Source organism: Schistocerca piceifrons, chromosome 3, assembly GCF_021461385.2.
Source record: "Schistocerca piceifrons isolate TAMUIC-IGC-003096 chromosome 3, iqSchPice1.1, whole genome shotgun sequence".
In the NCBI taxonomy this organism is placed as follows: Eukaryota; Metazoa; Arthropoda; class Insecta; order Orthoptera; family Acrididae; genus Schistocerca; species Schistocerca piceifrons.
The window spans coordinates 621,956,302-621,976,989 of record NC_060140.1 but is presented as its reverse complement, the minus strand read 5'-3'; the positions used below and the strand labels follow the sequence as shown (position 1 = coordinate 621,976,989).

Below are 20,688 nucleotides of genomic sequence, written 5' to 3'. Positions count from 1 at the left end.
GGGTGGTCCATTGATAGTGACTGGGCCAAATATCTCACGAAATAAGCATCAAACGAAAAAACTGCAAAGAACAAAACTCATCTAGCTTGAAGGGGGAAACCAGATGGTGCTATGGTTTGCCTGCTAGATGGCACTGCCATAGGTCAAACGGATATCAACTGCATTTTTTAAAATAGGAACCCTCATTTTTTATAACATATTCATGTAGTATGTAAAGAAATATGAATGTTTTAGTTGGACCACTTTTTTCACTTTGTGATAGATTGCGCTGTAATAGTCACAAACGTATAAGTACTTGGTATCACGTAACATTCCGCCAGTGCGAACGGTATTTGCTTCATAATACATTACCTGTGTTAAAACAGACCATTTACCAATTGCGGAAAAGATCGATATCATGTTGATGTATGTCTATTGTGATCAAAATACCCAAAGGGCGTGTTCTATGTACGCTGCTCGGTATCCTGGACGACATCATCCAAGTGTCTGGACCATTTGCCAGAGAGTTACATTATTTAAGGAAACAGGAAGTGTTCAGCCACATGTGAAACATCAACCATGACCTGCAACAAATGATGATGCCCAAGTAGGTGTTTTAGCTGCTGTCACAGATAATCCACACATCAGTAGCAGAGAGAATCGGGAATCTCAAAAACGTCAGTGTTGAGAATGATACATCAACATCGATTGCACCTGCACCATATTTCTATGCACCAGGAATTGCATGGCGAGGACTTTGAATGTCATATACAGTTCTGCCACTGAGCACAAGAGAAATTACGGGACGATGACAGATTTTTTGCACACATTCTATTTAGCGATGAAGCGTCATTCACCAACAGCGGTAACGTAAAACAGCATAATATGCACTACTGGGCAATGGAAAATCCACGATGGCTGTGACAAGTGGAACATCAGCGACTTTGGTGGGTTAATGTATGGTGCGGCATTATGGGAGGAAGGATAATTGGCCCCCATTTTATCGATGGCAATCTAAATGGTGCAATGTATGCTGATTTCCTACATAATGTTCTACCAATGTTACTACAAGATGTTTCACTGCATGAGAGAATGGCGATGTACTTCCAACATGATTGATGTCTGGCACATAGCTTGTGTGAAGTTGAAGTGGTACTGAATAGCATATTTCATGACAGGTAGATTGGTCATCTAAGCATCATACCATTGCCCGCACGTTCATCAGATCTGACATCACCAGATTTCTTTCTGTGGGGAAAGTCGAAGGATATTTGCCATTGTGATCCACCGACAACGCCTGACAACATGCGTCAGCACATTGCCAATGCATGTGCGAACATTACGGGAGGCGAACTACTCGCTGTTGAGAGGAATGTCCTTACACTTATTGCCAAATGCATTGAGGTTGATAATGATAAGTTCACAAAGGTACATGTATCACATTGCAACAACCAAAATAAAATGTTCAAATGTACCTACATTCTGTATTTTAATTTAAAAAACCTACCTGTTACCAACTGTTCGTCTAAAACTGTGAGCCATATGTTTGTGACTATTACAGCACTATCTATCACAGAGCAAAAAAAAAAAGTGGTCCAACTAAGACAATCATATTTCTTTATGTACTACATGAATACGTAATAAAAAATGTGGGTTCCTATTTTTAGAAAACGCAGTTGATATCTGTTTAACCTATGGCAGCGCCATCTAGCTTGGCAACCGTAGCGCCATCTGGTTTCCCCCTTCAAGCTCGACGAGTTTTGTTCTTTGTAGTTTTTTCATTTGACGCTTATTTCATGAGATATTTGTCCCAGTCATGATCAATGGACCACCCTGTATAAGGGGAAAGGGGATAACCAAAACTGTGGCAATTACAGAGGGATAAAACTGATGTCCCACACAATGAAGATCTGGGAAAGGATAACTGAGAAGAGATTGTGTCTAGAAACTGAAGTATGTGAAGAATAGTTTGGGTTTATGAGGAGAAGAGGAAAAACCAACACAATATTTGCAGTAAGGCAACTGATGGAGAGGCACAGAGAAGTATAAGCTGAACTGCATATGGCCTTTATCAATCTTGAAAAGGCATATGACTGAGTGCCAAGGCAAGAGATATGGAGAAGTCTGAGAAGTAAATGCCTGCCAGAAAAATATATCAGGGGGGTAGGAGACATGTATGAAGGTGCAATAACACAAGTCAGGAGCAGTGCAAGTGCAACAAAGGCATTTCCAGTGAGAGTAGGACTACATCAGGGATCTGCTCTCAGTCCATATGTCTTTGACCTTGTCATGGATGTACTAGTCAAAGAGGTGAAAGAGAGGCACCTTGGAGAATGATGTTTGCTGATGATGTTGTAATCTATGAACCCACCCAGGAGGCACTTCAATACAAGCTTGAACAGTGGATAAAAGCTCTAGAGGAAAGGGGAATGTGAATTAGCAGGGTGAAAACAGGGTATATATGTTCAAAGAATGCAAAAGATCTATATATTAACAAGCAAGGAGAACAACTGAGGCTGGTCAAGAAATTTAAATATCTAGGCTCTTACATGAAAAGTGATGGAGGCACGGAGGCCGAAATACAGCACAGGATAAATAGTGGATGGATGAACTGAAGGAAACTAAGCGGAGTACTGTGTGATAAGAAGGTTAGCTGCAGAATGAAAGGAAAGCTTTACAAGTCTGTGGTGAGGCCTGTGGTGCTGTATAGTGCAGAAACTTGGCCAGTTACAAAATCCCAAGAGAAAAAGATGGAAGTGGCAGAAATGAGAATGTTAAGATGGATGTGTGGGTGACATGAGAGGATAGACTAAGGAATGAGTACATCAGGGGAACAGTAAAAGTGGGACCCATAGGGAAGTTGATCCAAGAAAGCAGACTAAGATGGTGTGGACATGGGCAGTGAAGAGGGGAGCACTATGTGGGGAGAAGAGTTGAAGACCCAGAAATTGAATGATCGAGGACAAGAGGAAGACCGAAACTGAGATGGAAAGACAAGGTAGCAGGGGACCTATGGGAGAAAGGATGGCTCAGGGAAGAAGCACTGGATAGGCATTTATGGGAGAGAAGGATCCAGCAAATCAACACTGACCACACATGACGTGGGAAAAGCCTGAGATGATGATGATGATGATGATGATGACGATGATGATGATATTTAACAATGCGCTTGGTTCACTGAAAATATTGCTAGCTTCACAAATTGAACAAGGGAATTATAAACATCCTGAAAAAAAAGCTAAAACACTGATAAGACACTGTTGGATGTCAATGTAACTTTGTTCACATACACACCATCAGAGGGCATGTAAAAGATTAGAACTGCAATTCTCTGGGACAGGTAGAATGGCCACAAAACTGTGTTAGTTTTGTTTATATGTAATGTTGTTAGTACGCTTGGTAGCATCCACTGATCAGACAGAACATTGTGAGCACCCACCTGATAGCTGGTATGTCCACCTTTGGCACGTATAACTGTGGTGATTAGTCATGGCATCAAAACAATGCCTTGATAGATCACTGGCACCACATCCGCACACTCAGTCACCTGAGTCCCATAAATTCTGGGGATGGACGCAATGAGCTCTGATGCCTCATCCAATCACATCCTAGATATGTTCAATCGGGTTCAGATCTGGCAAGTCGGGTGGCCAGCATATCAATTGGAACTTGCCAGCATATCAATTCGAACTTGCCATTGTGTTACTCAACCACTCCAGCAATTCCTGGCCTTCTAACATGGAGCATTATCTTGTTGAAAAATGCCACTGCCATCGGGAAACATGATCATCAAGAAGGGGTGCATGTGGACTGCAAGCAGTGTGCAATACTCTTTAGCTGTCATGGTGCCTTCCAAGAGCTCCACTGGACCCATGGATGCCCACATTGAAGTTCGTCAGAGTGTAATGGAGCCAACACCAGCTTGTCTCTGTCCTGCAGTAAGGTGTCAAGGAGTTGTTCCCTTCAAAAATGACAGATTTACGCCCACCCATCAACATGATGAAGAAGGTATTGGGTATCATCAGAACATGCAACATGGCTGAAAGTGACCAAGGAAATTTTTATGGCACAATGGTATGTCACAAACATCCTGTGTCATGGGACAGTATTGAGGTATCATTTTTCAATAAGACAATGCTCGTCCACACACAGCACGTCTTTATGAACTGTCAGCTAGATCCCACAGTATGCCCCTGATCAAACATCTGTGGAAACAGGTTCGACGTCACCTCCATCCCAGTGCAAGTACTCATTACATAAAGAACTATTTACAACACCTGTGGGTCAGCCTGCCCCAGGAAAGGATACAACAGCTTTACGGCACACTTCCTAACTGAATCAATGCATGCATCTGAGCTACAGGTGATCTTCCCAGAAATCCATGCACATTAATATGCCACTTCTGGGATTTGGGATGGCACGCCACCTCTGGATCGGATCAAATACACCTGTTGGATTAACAATGAGAGCTGGTATGTTGCCCAGCATGGATGTAGTTTATAGGCAGTTTCCCTGATCTGACAAGATGAATACTGGGCTGATACCTACATCCTGCCTCAGTTAAACGATCTGCAAATATTTAGAAAATGTTGGCTTACTTTCACATAAGCCAGCAGTAGATGAAACAAGATGCAGTACACAAATTCAGTCCTTGTGGGCAAATTGGTGGTGACAGAAGAACATCCTGCCACCCTTTACCACTAATGTTCCCCAAAGGCAGAAGACTACACAGTGGCTTCTCGGCACTGTTTGGTCTTCTGGGTGTGATCACACAGTTTACTTTTTTTTATAATACAAAATGATGTCTAATATTCCAACAAGGTGGTGCTCTGTAAATAAATGTATTAAAGAGCATTTCCCATTACATTTTTTCCATGGGGCCATGTAGTTTGCAATGGGGGTGATGTTTGCTCTTCACACCACCCTAGGCTATCTACTTGGGGACTGCTTTTTGTAGCAGCGTTTGAAGTAGGAAGTCTATGCCACTGAACTCACACCTTGCAAGAGTTGTGAGGAGTTTGAGCTGCAGTGAAGTACAATCCAATAGAGATACATGGCATGACTGTGGATACTGGTCTGCAACTTGCAAAGTTGTATTTGCATATACAATGATTTTCAAGTCAATCACATTATTTTCCAAATCCAGCTGATATGATTAATGCTTTTTATGTGTTGTACGCTATTTATGTGTTTTATTAAATGAAAGTAGTTCAAGTATATGGCTACAGAATTTGCCTTTTTAAATTGTCTAACCATTTCTTAAGGACTCAATATACACTGTTACTTATGAGTGAATAACATTTTTAAGTCAGATCCACTTTCCGTGAGAGAATACTTATAATTTAATGCATTACATGCAAGAGCATCTTTGGATCTTATGTACAACTATTAATTCAGTTTAGTGAAGTCAATGCACACACATGGTTTAATCACAACACTGAACAATAACTGTTGGAAAACATGCCTTTTATTTTCGAAAAATAGCATAATTCTAAAATGGGGAGTCAAACAATTAATACATGGTAATTTGATTCTAAATAAGATAACATGTGTTTCTTCAGGATTTACCACAAGATTAAATGTAATACTGGAATACATAATATATTTTATGGCTCTCCTTGGAAATGAGTACAATCCATAAAATTGGACATTTTAGCCAAATTCTTATTCTGGTTGCTGCACAAATATGTAACTAAAATGTACACAACATGATTTTGAATGGCTCACAAATGCATGCTATGGTTTCAAAGATTTCTTACAAACCTTGTATAAATTGTTATCCCATAAAGAAAACTAAATACATTTTCTGGAGGAATTTCCAGTATTATGACATTAAGCATCACAGGCCATGTTCTTGTATACTGTCTTACAATAGTATTATTGGATCTGTCATTACAGTTACTTAACATGTCCTCTGTTACATTTTACATACGTAAGGTGTAACATTTTTTAAGTCCTCATTATAACAGTCAAAGTTTACCATGAAGCTTAAATTTTGAGATGGGAAAACAAGTTGCAGGATAATTAATGTAACATGGTGGATAAGTTCACACTCATTGAATACAGCTGAAATTTAAAGTAATTTTTTTTTATCAAACAACCAGCATTACATTTCTGAAAACAAATATTCTTCTCATGACCCTCTCTTTCCTTCATTTTAGATACTTTCATTGATCCATAGTTCTGTGTGCAATATATTTACATGTAACATTTCCCTACCATGTCAATCTCTTGTTTTCTCTTTGATTCTTATTATCTCCTACACAAGGAACTTTTTCTTCAAAAACTAAATATTCAGTTTTCAGTATTCATCAGCAGTCAATGGGTGTAGAACTTCATTTACCACAACACACAAAATTTGGTGAACATCAGAAATTCAGATAAAGTAATGGCACTGAAATATTTTACGTAAAGCAATGCTTCTACTAATGCTACAGAAGTCTAATCACAATACTAACAAAAAATGAAAATGTGGCTGAACTTTGTCAGCATAGAAACATACAAACAATTAGTCCAGTACCAATATATTAAAATTCTAATTTCTGACAAAAACAAGTAACAGAAAGTAGTTCATTATTCATGTCATTCAAACATGCAATGCTATTTTACACTCACACTACTTTTGCACTTTAAACAGGAGGCACAACATTGAAGATATTACTTAACTGCAAAGCAGTACATCACCATCTACATCAGATGTATGTAACATTTCATACTGATTTTTATTTACAACAAAAAATGAGGAAGCACCTCATACAGTACATTCAGAATGTTATCTGGAATGATATGAAACTCCTTACTGAAGTACAAATGGATTTAACAAATAATAAAGCATCAGTGCTAGAAACGTAGAAAATTACAATCTGTCTTAAAGCTACAAAAAATATTTCCTAATATGTTATATACATATTTACAAACCAAACTACTCACACTCTCAAGTACACACTACAGTACCACAGATGGTTCTTACATGTTTCCCAACACACACATTTCTACAAAAACTCTAAATTTAATATAAATATAACATTGTCTTGAGTGTCTTTATGGACATACACATTTTCTGTAACAATTGCAGGCACATATTACAATATCAATAGTGTTTGAAAAAATTGTGTTTGTGTGAGGATGAACAGCTTCACAAAATAATACTTGCAGTAAATGAAGGTTTCTTTAGAAACCTGTGGATTAAGATGTGGTTCAAACCAAATGTGTGCTAAATATTTTAATCTGCGTATGAAGCAGATGGAACACCCATGGTAATGTGAGACGTACATTGATTGTTCAATTGGCATTCTGTCATATAATTAGAATATTGTTTCAATCAACTGACAGATGCAGGAGAAATATAACGCATATGTAATACATAACCACATTCACAATTTGAGAAAGACACATCCAGTAAACAGCATTAAGAAGAACCTATAACATTTATATCTGCTGTCAATGCAGCTGTTTACTGTGAAGAAATTGTTTCCAGCAGAGAATTATTACTTGTAATTACTACAACTGACCACTGAAATTTGAAGCAAATCATGATACAAAAACACAATATTTTTTAAGGCAATACTGCAGCATTATCAGCACTCCAGTAGAGATACAAACTATTTTCTTTGAGAAATCAGGTGACACAACCCCATATTGCTTTTTATAGTGAGTTAAGGACATTTCAGAAAAGAAAAAATATAATTATAAGATTTCAGAAAAGGCATAATTTATTGGTATGGTATTATGTATAAAAAGTGTGCAATAAAAAAATTGCCTACTACTTGCAAATGACAATAAAAATCAATAATTACTATTTCCACAAATAGCGGATCCCAGAAATACTGCATTTTGTTTTTCTCGGGTTCCAACAAATTCTTATAGTTTGAGACTCACTGTTAATTATAGCTGCAGTTAAATCTGCCTATATGATTAGAGCCCTATGACTAAAGCCCAATAATTCTGTTTAATGTTATTTAAGTACCTCACAACATTGCTTCTACAGCATCTGGCTGTATTGGCATGATTTTTGTTGCAATATATAATGCACATTAAACTTCAAGAATTAGATGAATATCTGTGAAAAATAAATTAGTGATATAAAGAAAAATATTTTTGTTTAGACCATACATTTTTAAGGAAAGCATTTACAAAATGACACTTTTTCAGACAAAAAAGAAAAACCTTCATAGTACCACATAGCAACAAATGATGTGAGGAAGCACAAAAAGTAACATGTACTAAGTTTGTAAAATGGGGTATGCATCATGCACTGATTTTGTCATCATCCTGTTTTCTGTATCTCTCTTGACCCAGAATACTTGTTTTGAGTTCACTTCCTAAGTCCTGAATATCCTCACATTCTACAACTACATTACCTCTTTTGCCAATGCTCATTGGTAGTGTTAATATGACTTTTTAAGCATTTTATGTTTGCTGTAACTCAGTAAGCTGAAGTTCATTTCTGTCTTCATTGAATTACTGTACCTTATATTTTGTTCAATAACCATAATCCATTTATAGACGAAAGGGTTGTGCAACAAACAAAATTATGAAACAGAGCCATTTTCCCATTTGCCTCTCAAGACAAAGGAATTTTATGAACAGTATTAAAGACTGTCTGCGGCATTTTGAGTTACACAACATCCATTTAAAGAAAAGAATTTAGTGCAAATTATAATTGTAGCACTAGTGGTCACTACCATGGTGTTCAAAATTGCTTACAAAGAACAGGCAAATGTGTAAACAATTTCTCAGTTCCACACATTTGTATTTTATTTAACATTAAACAGCTTCAAAATTTAAAACAGATCTATGATCACCATTTGATTATTTTATCTCAACAATGAACTGCAGTTATTGCTTTTTATAATAATTATTGTAAAAATTCTGGAAAAACTATCTTTATATGACACAACAATTATTGGTGATACATACTGTAATTCTGGGAAAGAAAATTGTGGCTATAATATCCAACACACAGATCTATATATTGCAATACAGTTCAGTGACAACCAGATATACAAATCTTAAAATTTAGTTAATGGCAACATTGTATTTACAAAAATTAATATCACTCTGAGTCACAGTGAATTACAAAACAATGCAAACTGTCTCGTATAAAATTTCATAGCCTGTGTTTATTCATATACAACAGTATCTAACATTTCACCTGCATTTATGCAATACCACAACTATATTATTGCCTTGTCACATCTTCATAATAATGCCATAGTAATGTTTCATATATGGATTGCTTTAAGCACAGCTATCCCCACACCATTTTAACAGATACTGTCTCACACATATTACTGACATAAAAGAAGTTTTTCTGTCTAAATAATCACAAATCCCAAAACTTTGTTCACAAACAAACAACTCAAATGTGCAACCTACACAATGTCTCGTATTTGTATTTACTTATGAATCAGTTTTACATTTCGGTAATTTCAGTGTTACATAACTGTATTCTTACATCAAGATGTCTCTTGCAAGTAGCAAAATACTACACATGATTCTTAAATTGTTATGTGCAAGGAAAAAGAATCTGATCCATGAGGCATAACACAATTTTTCTAAAAAAAAAAAAAAAAAATAAGAGAGAGAGAGAGAGAGAGGCAGATACCGAATTTGTGTTCATTAGAAAGAAATAATATATTGGGACTACATAACATATCATTAATATTCTATTTGGTGTTGTATTAGTTGCACTTGGTATTTATTTTAAATACCCTATTTGTCCCGTAACATGCAGTGGACCCATAAATTATCCAAGTACATTTGTAAGAGGCTGCTGGGTAAACTATGTGGACCAAAACTAAAGACCAAATGAAATCAAATGAGAATTGGCATTTCACATTTGTTCTGGATAATGGAGCCCTTGTGCCATCAAAAGCTGTATGGGCACTAATTGATAAACATTGTTTTTTGCAAGAGAGTTCATATTCATGTAACATTGCATAGCTGTAAGTTACATGGTAAGGAGAACACAAAATTTTAACATTGTTTTTTGCAAGAGAGTTCATATTCATATAACATTGCATAGCTGTAGGTTATATGGTAATGAGAACACAAAACTTATGCAATTTAAGAATTTAAATAAATAGCTACAACAACTTTTTCAAACTGAGCATTCATTTCATTTTGCATAACCTGAACATTTCATACAAAACTTGTACATAACTTGAACTTCTTATTTGTGTTATTAAGCTTCCAATATTAAACCGTAATAAAGCATAGTTTTGGAATCAATAAGAAATCAAGGTAGCATAGAAATCAGAACTTCAATGAAGATGCTGCGGAGAGTGTGACGAGTGGTGTTGTGATGGAAGAGACACCCCATCTCCTTGGCTTTGCTGCAAATGCCTGTGTTCTTGTCCTGCTGCGACATACGAGAAAACACACAGCACCGAGTAGCAAATCTGATCTGACTGAAATAAGAGAAAAATCAGACAGTTAGTTTTATTTTGTTATGCACAATAAAGAAGCACAGATAATAAAGTTATTAAAGCAAAGATTTGTCATTTATAAAGTCTGGAACACATTGAACAAATAATAAAAGTATGAAAACTTTACACGCACATTACGCGCAAGTACAAAAACAAATCGTTACTGGATATGAACTATGTTATCACACCTTCAATTCAGCAAAATCATTACTGTGTTACTGGATTAATATGCATTCAATATGCAGGAAAAAATCCCTATGTAGACTACTCAGTATTCAAACAGGGCCTGACTTGACATAAATATGAGCATACACATCTCTGTCCACACATATGTTGTCAGCTTATAGGCAGATGGTGTCTACTTTCTTCTCAATAATTTCTTGAAAGCTACTGTTAGAACATGTAATGTGTGTCAGTTCTGGTTACTGAGTCTGCAGAAGAGGACCCCAGTCAAGGTTCTAAAGGAATCTATTCATGAGCACTGTTGAAATGTTTGGAATTTCCAGAACTGACTGAAGAAAGTTAGACACACAGCTAAGGTTATAATAGTGAGTTCAATCAATGTGAAAGTGATAAGAGATGCTTCGAGAGTCTACACAGAAACTATTGAAATAAAGACAACATTGTTATTCCACAAGGCTGTCTGGTTATCTCTGGCTTAGCAAAACGTTACAAATGATTTTTAAGCTGTTATGTGCAAAGAAAGAGGATCTGATTCAAATTGCATAACACGATTTAACTGAACGCTGCTCAAAAAACATTGAGAGATTTAATTACACACACACACACACACACACACACACACACACACACACACACACCCTATGTCTGTCTGTCTGTCTGTCTGTCTCTCTCTCTCTCTCTCTCTCTCTCTCTCTCTCTCGATCTCTATCTGTCCATTTTTCTCTCCCATATATATTTTACAATCCCAGTTTTTCAACTTAATGCACAATTGTTCTGTCTTTTGTTCTTCGTTCTGCTATGCCTTCTGACTAAACTTATCGTACTCTAATCAGTCCACTGGTCTTTGAACATGTTTTTATGTCCATATATCTTTTACAGAAATTTTATAAAGGCATTAAAAGCATTCACTTCGGTCTTCATGAATAACCTATCTACAAAGCATAAGTACATTTAAAAGTGTCTTCTGTGGTGACATACAGTCATCTAGTGCGAAAGAGGAATATGACCACACAAATATCTAATAGTGATGTCAAAAACTTCTTGTCATCTTTTTATCAACATAATGTTAGATGGCAGTTTGTGCATTGGTGTTACAGAGATCTCCTCGTGTGATCAACAGGGGTGTCTTATTTTGGTTCTGAAAGAGTGTATTTCAATAAATTGGCAGTAATCTTAGCAGATTTTCTTCAATAAATACCCAGACGTGAGTTTACAGCAGAAATATTTCAATCTAATATTGTTTTGAATTACGTAAATAGTATAAAACTTTTATGTTGCCTGTGAGCAACATTGCACATAGTTGGGACATGTGCCATTAGTATATTACATATGCTTACGGCGTGACAGAGTAGACATTTTTATTTTCAGGGGCTTTTTAGCTATGGATTCCATAATATTTTATGGAATTAAAAAAGCAAGAGGAATAGTAGTTCCAATAGAAAACCAGGCTTTGTCTGATCTAAGCGAATCTGAAGACTCTGAACTCGAAGTTTTGGCAGACTGCAGTGATGATGATCCAGACTATATTCTAGAGCGTCAATCTGAGTTCCATAACCTAGTTATACCAGAAACTGATTCTGATTCAGGAAGTGAAATCTCAGAAGCTGAACATGTGCAAGGACCTTCTGCAGTGAATCCTTCTAGTGCAAGTGCCAGTCAAGTGAAAAAGAAAATTACAAAAGGAGTCACTTACATGTGGGTAAAGGAAGATACAACTGCTAGGGCAGAAAGTCTCTCTCCTGTGTTTCCTGATGAAGGCAATACACCACTGGGTTATTTCAGAAGATTTCTTTGATTCAGAACTAATTGACAAACTTGTGCAGGAAACGAACTTATACTCTGTGCAACGAACTACCATTTCAGTAAACACCTATATAAATGAAATGGAACAATTTTACGGTGTTATGATATACATGGGTCTTGTTTCTATGCCTTCGTACACTGACTAGTGGTTTCAGTCAATGAACTGTGAAAAAATCACCAGCATTTTCAGTTTGAAGCGCTTTCAAAAACTCCACCGATACCTGCATTTTACGACCAATGAGAATGCTGTGAACTCTTCTGACAGACTTTTCAAAATAAGACCTGTTCTTGATTCAATTGTAAAGAACTGCCATGAGCAGAAACAAGAGTCGGAATTTTCTATAGATGAGATGATGTTTCCATATAAAGGTACAAGAGCAGGTAATTTGCGCCAATATATTCAAAACAAGCCACACAAGTGGGGTTTTAAGATTTTTGTTCATGCTGGTGTGTCTGGAGTTGTCTACGATTTTCTTCCCTATAGTGGCAAGGGGATGATAACTGATCTTGCTGATGATGAGAAAGTATTTGGAATTGGAGGACAAGTTGTGGTTACACTTTGCAAAAGTATTCCAAGAGATATTTCTCCCACAGTTTATTTTGGCAATTTCTTTTGCAGCCTTGAACTTATAACATACTTTTAAAAAATCAAAACATTGAGTCCATGGGCACCATAAGGAAGAACCGAATAAAGAACTGTCTTCTACAATACGAGAAGCAGTTACTGAAACAAGGACGAGGAAGCTATGACTACAGGAAGGACAGTCACTCAGACCTCATTTTAGTAAGGTGGGCAGATAATAAAATTGTGACACTTGCAAGCTCATTTTGTGGTGTCCAACCACTCTCAACAGTAAAACGATGGGACAGCAATGAAAAATGAAGAATTGATGTGCCCTTCCCTGTATTGTATGTCAGTACAACAAGCATATGGGAGGAGTTGACCTTGCTGGTATGCTGATAGAGCTCTACAGAGTACCAATGAAAACTAGGTGTTGGTACATGAGATTGTTTGGATTTATGCTAGATCTGAGGGTTGTAGATGCCTGGCTGGTATTTCAAAGAGAATATCTGGACAAGAAGACCTCATTGAAGTCATTTAGGGCAGATATTGCCAATGGTTTGATGTTTTCAGGGAAAAGGAAAGTAAGAAGGCCCTCAATAGACATAACAGCACCACAAAAGAAGAGGAGGAAGCCAACAGCTCTGACTGTTACACAAGATGTCCAATTTGATAATATGGAGCATTGGCCTGTACACGGTCCCAAAGTTTGTTGTCATTATTGTCCATCTGGATATTCTATAGTCATGTGTTCAAAATGCAATCTAGTATCGTGCTTCGTTCCAAAGAGGAACTGTTTCCAAACATTCCATTACAAGAAGAACTAGAAGGGAAAATGAAACAGTTCTATTACACAAAAGGAATGCATAAATGTGTTTATAAATTAAATTTTCCATGTACTGGCAACGTTTTGCTTGAGGTTATTGGCAAACACTTTTTTTCCATAATATGTGTGAATGTGGTCTACTGCTGACAATGTTGCTTGTAAGCAACATTTCATAATTTTTGACAAAAATTTCTAAAACTGACTGAATTGTATTTCTTTAAGCATAATAAATAAATATAAGCACTGAAATTTTTTTTGTTTTTATTTTCACCATTTGCCAAATAAAGGGTTAATGATCTTTTCACCAATGAAAGTTAATCTGCTTAGAAATATCTCCAAGAATAGTAAAAATGTGTTAATCAAAAGGGGTTAAGTTTGATGAATGCATAGACTGACAATGAGACAAAGCATTCCAGAAAAAAGTCAAATGTAACTCATAGTTCCATGTACATTTTAATCAAGAAAGCTCTTGCTTTGTTGTAGCACAAGGGGACTCTTTCTTAGACTTTGGACAGCTTTCATTAATCGTCTGATCTTATGTCATAATTTATAAGCTATATGGGTGTGACTTGACCATCCTTGAACATCATATTTCCTCTTGCACATTATCATTTGCAGTACCTACTTGCCCATGGAACATTACATACAAACATGCAAATATTTCAGGAAATCCATTATTGATCCCAAGTAAGTATCCACCTAGAAAATAAATTGTTTTATTTTGGCATCTTTCAGTTCACATGGGAACGCAGAAGGTAAAAGTGAGCTTGGTGACTCTACAGGTATAAAAATGCTTGGTTGACAAAACTGACTCAGCAAGTGCATATAGTTTTTGATGTTTATATGGGATACATAAAATGTGTTTTAGCAATTTCCTGTAACGATTTTTTTAGTACTTCCATCGAAAATATTCTTGTAAGCAGATAAACGGGCCTCAGCTAGGGACCATAACTGAATTCACAAATATTTCTAAAGTTTTTAGAATAAAAGAGAAATCATGAATATGCATTTTAATTTCTTTACTATGGTTTATATTGCATAGCAGAAGTTGCATTTTCTCTAACAACTGCAGAAGCTTTCTCTGTTCAGTTATCTTAACGAGCAGAAATAAACTGAACATTAATGTTAAAATTTAACTGTTCCAGTTCTGTACTGCTACTACTATTACTACTACAACTACTAAAACTACTCCTATTCCTCCTCCTCCTACTACTAATTATTGTAACAAAAATTAGACAATTATAAAAATTGAAGTACAACTGTGGTAGCCAGAACTACTTTTTTATTTGAGATAACATTCACATAGCAAAAGCAGGAAAATAATTACTACTAGGGTAAGATTAAATAAGGGTGTAAACAATGCTAAACAGAAATGGAAAAAGTGAAATGGAAAAGAAACTACAGGAAAGAGAACAAAGTCTGTGGGAAAAAAAAGTATCCAAAAGATGGAAACAAGAGGTAAGAGGAAGGGGCAGAAAATATATGTTACATCATCGAATTGGAAGAGGTTAGCACAGACTATATCAAGAGAGGTGGTGTACTATGCCAGTGATAAATAGAATATATAGTACCAGGGAAAAAAGAATGAAGACATCTGTCAAAATAAGTGTAAAACATTCAGTAATATTCAGTTACATCTCACTCATTTCAGATAACTTTGATAGAGATTCTCATGGTTTCTTTCCTTACTGTGTTAAAACACACACACACACACACACACACACACACACACACACACACACACACACACACAATAAAACAGCCAATTTCAAGGATACACCCTAGCAAACAAATTACAGTAGCATAAGAAATGTCCATTAGTGAGACAACTTGTTTAATTTATGTGTAGAGGGCTTACAAATCTACAGGCAAATTTATACAAATCTACAATACATGAAAAAAAGTATTGTCCAAGTTTTATAATTTCTCCCTGTTTCATTCATGCTTGTAACATGGAAAGAGTGATGACTTATGTGTCTCTGTAGATGCAGTTATTAGACTAATTTTGCCTTCACAGTTCTATGGGACTGACAGATACAGGGATGAACATCCATACAAGGTGGATCTGAAATTTTTGGTGAATGGTCTCATGAACTAAAGAAAACAAGAGTTACAAACAAACTATCTTTACCAGCCTTCAAAGTAATCACCATTAGCTACAACATATTTCTGGCATCAGTTGTAAAGCTATTGGAAACTGCCAGTAACACTTCTTGTGGTACTGTTCAAAGCAACAATGTCACATGTAGTTCAATATCTGCAGCACCTGCAAAAGTGTAAGACTTTCAGAGCTAATTTATGGTGGGGTAACAAAAAGGAGTCTGTTGTTACCAAATCTGGAGAATAAGGAGGGTGTTGCATTAAACACGATAGTTGAGCATGCAGATAGTTGTTGTTGCGGAGAAATTTCCACTTTCCACTCCAGTAGAGTACCCACTAGATGCATTGCAGCAGCCATTTCAAAACTCCCTTACAACCTTCCATGTTGACTGTTTGACCGTCAGGTAGAAATTTATGATGGACCAAGCCCACATTCTCAAAAAAGGCGATCAATATCATCTTAAACTTTGATTTTGTCAGCCAACTAGTTTTGGGAGGTGGGTAAGATGATGAACACATGTCACTGAGTGTTGTTTGGTTGCCAGATCATATTGGTAATTACAGATCTCATCTCCTGTAATGATGGTTTCCAAAAACTGCAGATTCTTGTCAGATACGTCGACAAAATCTCCAGAAGTTTCCATCCAAGTCTCCTTCTGTTCATCCATTAGCATGTGCTGATACAAACACGGCACAAATCTTATGATTTTCAAATGTCCATAAACAATAGTGCTTACACTGACATTGCTTATCTTCACCTCTTCTGATATCATTCTCAACGTTCTCAAAGATCAGTCGTCTACAAACATCTGTTGTACAGATTTGGTCTCGTCTGGGATTGTGTTTGCACATGATCAACTCAAATGTGGGTAACACTTAATACCTTCCTCTCCATCTCTAAAGCATTTAAACCACTTTACCCATCCAGTATCAGGGTGTATACGTGGACAAGGAAAAAAAATTCCCCGATTTTTCCCGGATCTCCCGGTTAAAAATACATTTTTCTCCTTGGTGGGAAACACTTTCTCCCGGGTGAAAATACACTTTTTCCATCTTAAGTGAAACTATATGTTCCCTCAGAACTGTAAAATTTATCAGTCATTTGAATGGTTATGGTTTTATACAGCGGCTTAGAATTTCCGGCACTTTAGAATACGAAACTCAGGGGGAAAAACCACATTTTGGAAAGTTCTCTCATGTGCAGCAACATATATGCTGCATATTTTTGTATTACGAAAGTATAAACTCGAATTGCACCAAAAACAGCATGTTACTTTCTGAAGCATTGAAATCGAGATTGCTATACGCTTTTGTACGCCTGTCATAGCTCACATCACGATATCTCGCCAGCCGATGACAGCGGATATTCATAGCATAGGACACGTGATGGAGTCAGCCAATAGCAACATCACTTACGTAGTGCAAACATTCAAACAGGAAAAGTTCATGGTTTAAATTAATATATGCAGTGCTGATACAGGAAAAGCAAACTTTTCATATATTATATTTGTCATGAAGATTAATAAGTTACTAGTGAAACTAAGCTATCACATATAATGTTGATCTTTTTTGCACGTTTTACACTTTAAGACACATCACACAAATGTGCCAGTAAAATGTTTAATACCAAAATAAATCTCTGATCTTCTGGGCTCAAAATTCTTCTAGATGGCTTGTCATCAAAGAGTTGATTTTTAAATGAGAGTCAAATGCTCTGTGATTTAAGAAATCCATTGTACATTCTCACACATAGTTTATCTTGCGCAAAAGGAAATTTACTTTGAAAATAACGCTTTTCACACCACAATTCGCAATATTTTCCCAAGATCTGCTGCAAATAGATTTGTTCCAGCATTTGCCAGAGAGTGCCACATAAGAGGTGTTCCCGCACTTGCGCAGCTACGATGACATAGAAAGCCCATATGTTTGTATGTGTAAAACATTAAAACATCTTACATTATGTCATAAAAGAAACAAGTCATCAGAGAATACTCCAAAAGAACCGGAATTTCTTGAACCATACTGAAATGAATAATTCGCGTTAAACTGCACATTCATATGTCCAGATTCGCAGCGAAGTAGGCCTCGATCTCATATTAAGCTTTTCAGTGTGATTTTCAGGATGTAAATTTTCTTGGAGTACCAGTACTGTATTATCTCATGTTTGCTTCTTTATTATGGCATAACGCCATATGTGTTAGAAAATATAAACTTGCACTTGAAATGCAGTGAATAGTTGAAACTAGCCAATAGTGTGGAATTAAATACATCAGTTGAAACAAACTGGCTGCCTCAGCAGAAAAGATAGATAAAAAGCGAATTTCTTTAGCAAAGCGACAAAAATAACTTCATTGTTCTAAAAGGTGATTAATGCTTGACTGTCAGAAAGGTGGAAATAAAATAAGTTCTGGAACTAACGACATATTGTAGCCTTCCATAATCATGTGAATGTATTTTAATTCACTTGATAGCTCCGGCCACAGAAATCACTTTTTTTTCATTTGATGTGAGAGCAATAAACGAAGAGGCAACAGCAAAATCACTAAATGTAAACCCCCCACCGTAACTCGAACTGCTCTGCCCATCAACCCCAGATCTACGATATTTCAAAGCGGGGCAATACTAGATGATGCCCCCCCCCCCCCCCCCTCCCCTCTCGAGCATTTGAGACAGAATGTAAAAAATTAAAAAAAAACGACTTTTCAAAAATATGTTCATTTTGCAGCGCACATCTTTCTGAAGAGTCTCATGCATAAAACTTCGAGGAAATGTAAGAAGTGTTATTTGGTCTTAAGTGTGCCAAAGTGCAGTGCCACTCCTCCTCACACAGCATTCTTCTACCACATGTCACTGTACTTCACATTGTGGAACTCAAATGTGTATATTTTGTAATGGATGCCATCAAAATATATCAGGACAGCGGAAATTAAAATGTCCTGAGGTGCTTCTCCTGCTCCCAGTCGGCCGGTTTGACATAATGCCCCTCTTTTTTTTTTTGTAAAAGAAACCCTCACCGGAAGAACAAGAACTCTTCAGAAAATTTGGACTCTTTATTGCCTATTAGCTAATAACTTACTGTTCTGTGTGGCATAAAATGAAATACAGGGTTGGGTTGTTTTGGGGGAGGAGTCCAAACTGCGAGGTCATCGGCCTCGTCGGATTAGGGAAGGATGGGTAAGGAAGTCGACCGTGCCCTTTTCAAGGAAACATCCCGGAATTTGCCTGAAGAGATTTAGGGAAATAATGGAAAACCTAAATCAGGATGGCCGGACATGGGATTGAACTGTCGTCCTCCCAAATGCGAGTCCAGTGTGCGTACCACTGTGCCACTTCGCTCTGTGAAATGCAGGATACATAAAACCAGGTACGACAAGAGACAAGCAAGACAGTACACATTTCTTCAATCCTTAAGTCTTAGTGTTTTTCTTTCTCTCTCTAATCTTGGTACAGCTTTACATGATGTGCTTTCCTTTCTGCGAAAGAATCTATTACCTCATCAAAGTTCGTCAAACGTTTTGCTACATGAAAATTCTAAATGTCGTTGTCTAATACTGAAACAGCTGTTGCTTTATTTTAGGAAATAGTTTCACATTTCATTCATACGCTCCAGTTTTTGAAGCACGAGATCGAAGAGTAGTAGTACGAAATTTTTGTATAAATTTGGAATCGTCATATTATTCCATAATCCGTGTGATGTCCCCGCTTCTTCTCCTTCCTCATTCTAACAAACTGTCTTCTCATCACTAATTCTGTAACTATTCCTATCATTGTCAAAGCTCATTCATTCTCCGGTTAACTCTACTAACCCTGCCAGAATCACCGGTTTAGTTATCCAGCGATTATTCTCCGGTTAGGCGTTATTACGTGTTCGTACAACGCGTTTTCCACGCTTCTCCCAGTATAGAACTTAAGCGGGTGCTAGCCAGAAAATGTACAACTTGCCCTTTCTACTGTAGCGATCTGGTCAAAAATTTTCTGTCAAAATTTCATTTTCTTGGATACACCGAGAAGATAATGTAATCTTTCTTACCTGTTATTCCTGTTAGTCGTTTATTTCCACTCTGGTAGTCTGAATCTATGGACTTTGCTAGTAATTATAATAACGCTAATCATTCGCATACCAATCAATCACATAAACAAACGGCTTTCACCCGTTCAGCTTTATTCCGCTCAGCTCTAATAGCCCAATCCCCTTTTGTCATCATTTGAATAATCGATAGACTAACGTGCGCTAACTGCTTGGCGCTTTGTGAAACAAGGTTTTTTTCCTCAACAATACGAATTGGCCCCCCTCACCACTGAAATTGCCGCCCAGCTCTGATACCCCGGTTTGCTGCGTACACAACCAACAGCAACATTTGTGTAGCCAGAAGCGGGAGGAGGTACTACTCATACGCGACTCAACTACGCATGCGCATGATCCCGCTCGCAACTGCTTACATGAATCTAATGTAAACAGTTGTGACGTCACGCTCATCGGAGGTAATTCGTTGTCACGAAGCAATGCATAGTCTTCCAAAACCATTTTAACACATTTTGCTGTTGGCAAATTCTTGTATGAGCACTGTTTTCTTTTTTTATGGCGTTTTTCCTATGCAATTTAAGTTTTATTCTCTAGTTCATATTTTGTTGCTGCAGTATTAATCTGCAGTAGCGAGATACAGTAATATCCTTTGTTAGAGTATCGGTTCTTACCAGTCAAAATTACAAAAAATTAACTGAAAACTAAAACAATGAAAAATTCCCGGAATTCTGAAAAATTCCAGGGTTTTTCCCGGTTTTCTCCCGGATGAAAAAATTCCCAG

General features: G+C 36.9%; 1 protein-coding gene across 1 annotated transcript in view; it reads right to left on the bottom strand.

The window, feature by feature from the left end:
• Positions 1–9,564: 9,564 nt before the first annotated feature.
• LOC124788082 (MAP kinase-activating death domain protein) overlaps positions 9,565–20,688 on the bottom strand; it is a 593,942-nt gene continuing 582,818 nt past the window's right edge. The window contains exon 37 of the mRNA XM_047255179.1: positions 9,565–10,391. Within this exon, the coding sequence (XP_047111135.1) occupies positions 10,245–10,391 (147 nt within the window). The 3' untranslated portion in view covers positions 9,565–10,244. The remainder of the gene's footprint in view (positions 10,392–20,688) is intronic.